Source organism: Opisthocomus hoazin, chromosome 4 (genome assembly GCF_030867145.1).
Source record: "Opisthocomus hoazin isolate bOpiHoa1 chromosome 4, bOpiHoa1.hap1, whole genome shotgun sequence".
Taxonomy (NCBI): Eukaryota; Metazoa; Chordata; class Aves; order Opisthocomiformes; family Opisthocomidae; genus Opisthocomus; species Opisthocomus hoazin.
This window is the reverse complement of record NC_134417.1, coordinates 50,875,947-50,882,486: the sequence shown is the minus strand read 5'-3', so window position 1 is coordinate 50,882,486 and position 6,540 is coordinate 50,875,947. Positions and strand designations below refer to the sequence as shown.

The 6,540-nt window shown below is 44.9% G+C and overlaps 1 protein-coding gene across 1 annotated transcript; it reads left to right on the top strand.

Annotated features, from left to right (window-relative positions):
* On the top strand, positions 1-6,211 carry OXSM (3-oxoacyl-ACP synthase, mitochondrial). The gene is made up of 3 exons (XM_075418992.1): positions 1-252; positions 2,016-3,033; positions 5,613-6,211. Exons 2-3 carry the CDS (start codon positions 2,051-2,053, stop codon positions 6,013-6,015), a joined length of 1,386 nt encoding a protein of 461 aa, XP_075275107.1. The 5' UTR covers positions 1-252; positions 2,016-2,050; the 3' UTR covers positions 6,016-6,211.
* Positions 6,212-6,540: the final 329 nt, after the last annotated feature.

Sequence of the window (6,540 nt, the reverse complement as noted above, 5' to 3'; positions counted from 1 at the left end):
CTCAGCACCGCGACCGCCCGCCTCCGCGCACCTGGAGCGGGAAGCACCGCCGGGCCGCGCGGCCCACCGCCGAGTTACCGATTCGCTCGCCCAGCTCCTCACCAATCGTGAGATCGGGGATCGGCTACAAAGCCGTCGCTTCCTCGCCCCCCTTCCCCCGTCTGTCCCGGGTGGTGCGGCCCCGCGCCGTCGGAACGGGAGAGGGAGGCGGAGCCAACCACCGCGGAGAGGGGGGCAGTGCGGCCGGCGGAGGTACCGCTGGGGGCTAGGGCGGGGGGAGGCGGGGGCTCGCCGGCCCTGCCGGGAGGGGAGGGGGAGAGGGAGAGGGAGAGGGAGGGAGAGGCTGCCCCTAGCGGGGCCGGGCGGGACGGCAATGGCGGCGCCGGGCGGGCTGGGGCTGAAGCTGGCGAAGGCGCGGCGGCGTCCCGTGGCGGCAGCGGCCTCCGCTGCGGTTTAAACTGGTTTAAACATTAAAAGTAGTTAATGCCTCTTAAACACCCGGTGACGGCCGGTAGCCCGCGTTCCCGCCCCCCCTGAGGCGGTTGTGCTGGGCAGCAGCCTCCCGCCGTCGCTCGTCTCTGCGTGGGTGCGGGGTCTGCGGCGTCACCGCCCGGAGAGCTGGGGCGTCTGCGGGCTGCGCGTTGCGTGGCCGACAGTCGAGCAGTCTGCGGCCAGACCTGGGGACGCGGTGTAGCTGCTGTGGCGCTTTCCTGGGAGAAGCGTTTGCTGTCCAAAAGTTGTCTAGTACAGAGTTTATTTTTAGAGTTATTTCTATTAGATAACAAAATTAAACATCACAATAGGTGCTGCTCTACCCATAAGAGTGAAATGATTGCAATCTGAAATGCTTTTTCATTTATTTTGCACGTCTTTGAAGGTGCCGTTGTGGTACATCTTGCTCCAACACACTTGAGGTTCTGTCCCCTTACCGTCTGTCCCCTGACCGTCTGTCCCCTGGCCGTCTAAATACCCCAGGGCTGATAAAGGGTGGGTGGGGGTAGAAAGATGAGGAGTCTTGTCCAAGATCTGTAGTTGCCTTGGTGGCACAACCAGTAAGAGTTTCTTGACTCCTCCTGTTCTGAGTTTTCTAGACCATTCTGCCTGACATAAAGGTTGAGGTGACAACATCCTTAACATGAGAATGGTGGGACATACACTTTCAGGTGAACACACACTTTCTCCCTTAGAAGAATCACAGAATCACAGAATGGTAGGGGTTGGAAGGGACCTCTGTGGGTCATCTAGTCCAGCCCCCCTGCCGAAGCAGGGTCGCCTACAGCAGGCTGCACAGGACCTTGTCCAGGTGGGTCTTGAATATCTCCAGAGAAGGAGAATCCACAACCCCTCCTGACACCCACCCTTCAGATATTTATAGGCATTTATAAGGTCCCCTCTCAGCCTTCTCTTCTTCAGGCTGAACAAGCCCAGCTCCCCCAGCCTTTCCTCGTAGGAGAGATGCTCCAGTCCCCTCATCATCCTTGTAGCCCTCTGCTGGACCCTCTCCAGTAGCTCCTCATCTTTCTTGCACTGGGGAGCCCAGAACTGGACACAGCACTCCAGATGGGGCCTCACTAGGGCAGAGTAGAGGGGGAGGAGAACCTTCCTCAGCCTGCTGGCCACACTCTTCTCAATGCACGCCAGGGTACTGTTGGTCCTCTTGGCAACCAGGGATGAAGCAAGCTGTTAATGCTCATTGTTGATACCTCCAGCCAGCTGGTCGTTAAAGCCGGGGGGGGAGTTTTGCAGCAAAATCCTCACAGTCCGGAGTTGTGCAAAGTCATATTCATTAGCAGCCTAGGCTTGAAGAGGCCACTAGAGGCATGCCCAAAGTCAATATGTTTCTGTGCCCTGTCTGCCATAACATGTACTATTCCTCATCACAGACACAGAAACTACATCCCTTTCTGCAGGGTTGAAAATAGGCTGTCATGTAATAATCAGGTTGTTAAGTTAGTGTATTTGGAATGCTTTTCACATTGGCTGCTTTATTGTGTTCATGTCTTTTTTTTCCCCAGCTACGGGAATGTGCTTGAAGTGATTGATTTCCACCATGTTCTTGCAGTGCTCACGGGGTCTGTTAAAGATTTCAAATCTTCATCTCCAGAGTCTGAATTTAAACCTGCTTTTACAAAACCACAGAAGAGCTTTCAGCAAGTCACTGCCTGCCTGTCGAAGGAAAGTAGTTGTTACAGGTATTGGCTTAGTGTCCCCACTTGGTGTGGGGACTCAGTTTGTGTGGAAGCGCCTTCTCCAAGGAGACAGTGGGATTGCATCGCTAGATGGGGAAGAATATGCAGGCGTCCCATGTAAAGTGGCTGCTTGCGTGCCAAGGGGAAACGAGGAGGGTCAGTTCAGTGAAGAAAGCTTTGTGTCAAAGTCAGAGATCAAGTCCATGAGTTCTGCCACTGTGATGGCCATCGGTGCAGCAGAGCTGGCAATGAAGGACTCCAGCTGGTCTCCCCAGTCTGAACAGGATCACTTAAATGCCGGTGTGGCAATTGGAATGGGAATGGTTCCGCTGGAAGAGATTTCTGATACGGCCGCTTTGTTTAAAACAAAGGGTTATAACAAGGTCAGCCCGTTCTTTGTCCCAAAGATTTTAGTCAATATGGCAGCAGGCCATATCAGCATTAAATACCAGCTGAAAGGGCCGAATCATGCGGTGTCAACTGCTTGTACCACAGGCGCACACGGGGTTGGAGACTCCTTTAGGTTTATTGCCGCTGGCGATGCTGATGTCATGTTGGCTGGAGGGACTGAGGCTTGCATTAGTCCTTTGTCCTTGGCTGGATTTTCACGAGCTCGGGCCCTCAGCACGAGTTTTAACTCAAGCCCTAAAATGGCATGTCGACCGTTTGATTCACAGAGAGAAGGGTTTGTAATGGGAGAGGGTGCTGCTGTGCTGGTCTTGGAAGAGTATGGACACGCTGTACGAAGAGGTGCTAGGATCTATGCAGAAGTTTTAGGTTATGGACTGTCTGGTGATGCTTGCCACATAACAGCACCTAATCCAGAGGGAGATGGTGCATTCAGGTAAGAACTACATGTTGATAATGATGGGTGCTTCGTGTGTTTATTATAGGGGTACATTTGTTTCTTGTTATTGTATGCTTTTCCTACAAAAATGCTGTTCAGTCTTGAATTAATATTCCAAAAGCCTGAAAACTTAATCTAAAAAATGGAAGAGCTTCAGGTAAGGTTTTGCTTGAATTTTCTTTTTTTTTCATAACAGGGTGCAGGCCAGTTCTTGCTAGAATCAGCCTTTTTGCGTAGAGTTACAAACACTTTCTCTATGAAAATATTTTGCGTTTGGTGCCTACAGCTGTTCACACAAAGAAGTCTCAATGGAAACCTCTTTTTTAAGATTTTTGTGGTATGACAGAACCTTTTCAGGTTCTCCTTCACCCTTTGTCTGTGGAGAAGAGAGACCTCACTGCAAAAGCAGGTCATGTTGTTTGTTGTGGTCTGAAAGGGGAATAGAATTCCTAAAGAAATCCCAAGTGATGAAAGCTGTAGAGCATTTGGAGGATCTAGTTTGTTAGAATAATTACAGTACATGTAATTAGCATTAATTGTGGCTATTCTTACTTAGGAAAGACTTCAGTTCTTCATAGGCAAAGTATTTAGATCATATACTGGTGCTACAATCATCTTTAAGTACTTCATTCTGATGCAGCTAGGAGTGTTGGTGGAGGGACATAGCAGAAGTACACTTTAGTACTGTTCAGTAAATGTCATTATTGTTAATCTCATCAAAACCAGTTCACAAGTAGATGATATTTATCTAATCTTTATCATTGACCTAATTTAATTGTCAGTTCAATTACATATGTAAGTTTGTGAGCTTTGTGTTGGCTAAATACTACTGCTGTCACTGGAATCTTTAGTAAAGATTTAGTTTGCATTATTCTGAATGTGTGTGAATATTTAGTAACAAAATTCAATATATCACTGCACAAGTAGATCAAACTTCTGCATGGTATTGTAAAGCTGTGTTTGCATCTTTATTGGGTTAACAGATTTTTCAGGAGGTGTAATATACCAGGTTTCCCTCTGTGCTGTTTGATTCATATTTAATTGTTTTGCAGACTTAGATGTGAGATGAGTAATCAGGAGTGTCTTATCTCAGATTTTCAGACTTGTTTACCCTTGAGATGATATGGCAATATATTGTAACAGAATTCTTGTGTATTTTATGATTGCCATAGCATATAAATTAAATTCACAGTGGGATGTAGTTGGAAGTTGATTTTGATACCTCCAGGATGTTGAGCCTTTCCACCCTTGAGATGAGATAATACATTTTAATGCAGTCTTCAAACCAGTATTTCGTTACTGCAGTGATGTATGGATTAAATCTGAAATGTATATGTTCTCTTTTATTTGCCACATCAAAAATGTCAGGGGAATATATATTTTTTGTCATCTTCAAATAACTACTTCAGTTGAAGACTAATACATATGCTGGAATAAACCTGCTGGAGAGGCAAAGCTAGACTCGAAAGTGTGGATATAAAGTGTGTTCTACGCAACGAATCTGTTATCTCCTTAAGTAAATATGCTCCTTGCAGCTGATGTATTTGACTAAATTAATGTATCAGTTTGATCAGTAAACTTTTTTGCCTGATTGTTGGCTCACTGTCTAGTGACAGTGAGCATGGGGGCTCCAGCCGAAGCTAAGCTGGATGCTTCCGAGGGTAGAGGGCTGTACTGGAGACATAGAAATTATTTTATTTACTTATTTTTCCTAAATTTAAAAAGAAAAATTTTTCTCAGAGCAACTTCTTTAAGCTGTGTGTGCAAGGAGAGATGTGTCTGTGGGAGCTGTATCGAACCTTCGGTGGTTTTCATTAAAAAGCGTGTTTTATGGAGGCAGTCACAGTCCGCAGGTCATCAGGAGTCGGGTAGAAGAGTGTGACTTACAGTAAGTTTCATTTTATATATAGGAGTTTGTGCTATCTCCTTGACATCTTCTAGCCTCTGGAAAGCATGCAAAAGAAGCTCACGATGAGGATGACTGCAGAATTTTTCTTTGATTTCCCAATATTTTTGTTTTCCTGATTCCCTAATGCTGTAAATATGAAGGGAAATAAAATGTAAAAACTAGGGAATCTTCTTTTTACTTACAATGGGAAGGGGATTTCTTGAACCATTGTACTGAATGTTACATTAATGTGTCGCTACACTAGAGAAACTTCAGTGGAGGGAACCTAAATTTTTGTAATAATTTCAGGTAGTTATTTCTCTCTCAAATGTTTTCAAATTTTGCATTGTGTAAAGGGTCTTTGCTATATTAATGTATTCTGTTGAGATTTTTTGTTGTATCTTCTTTCTTTGTGTTTTCCCAACTGTGGAGTTTTTATCTGCAAGTCTGATTTTATAGTGAGCCTCGCCACTACTGTCTGTCTCCAGTGGCTCAATGCAGATACTAGTGTGTTTAGTTCAATGAATCTATCTCTTGTCATTTACATCTCTGGTAGAGTATGGCATGCAGATTTTCACATTTGATAATATTTTAAAATGTCCTGTACTTTTGCATTCAGTTTGTACATGTGTGTTGGTGGCAAAAATATAATGGGAAATTCAGCATTCTGTCTTATTTCTTTCCTTAGGTGTATGTCTGCAGCAATAAAAGATGCTGGGATTAAACCTGAAGACATAACATATGTCAATGCACATGCAACCTCCACACCTCTAGGAGATGCTGCCGAGAATCAAGCAATCAAGAGACTTTTTAAAGATCACTCGCGTAATATTGCAGTTTCCTCAACAAAAGGAGCGACGGGCCATCTCCTGGGGGCTGCAGGAGCTATTGAAGCAGCTTTTACTGCACTGTCCTGTTATCATGGAGTTTTGCCACCTACTCTAAACTTACAGAAAACAGAGGCGGAGTTTGATCTCAATTATGTTCCATTAACAGCTCAGGAGTGGAGAACTGAAAAACGGCGTATAGCACTCACAAATTCGTTTGGCTTTGGAGGTACTAATGCAACTTTGTGCTTTGCAAATGTTTGACTTATGCTGTGCATGGTGTGAAAAATGGCACTGACAATGATTTTCTGTACTGCCACTTCTGGTGTGTACTGTTATCTTCTCTCAGGTTTGAGAATTGCTCATTTGATACGTAAGAACTTAGTTGACCCTAATATTTACATCAGTAATTCTTCTAGAAAGAGGGATCTTCTTTTACTCATTTTAATAAAAATAAATAAAAGACCTATTCTTTGTGTGGTGAATAAGTTTTTGTTCTCGACTGTAAGAGGAGACATCGATCGTTCTGTGTTTTTACTTCATCAGAATAGATTTTTGATACACATGTGACACGGAAATTGCTCGGAAACATTTATGCAAAAGGGACACTGGCTAACAAGCTGGGACTCCACAATGGTGACTTGATGACTTACTGTGTGGTGATACAAGGTTTATGACTGACCTCCCCTTTGTTACCCGTTCCGTTTATGATTCTGCCTTTTTCTTCATCGTTTCAAATATCATAGACTTCAGGGCATTCTTCCACACAGATGACATTCAGGAGACAAT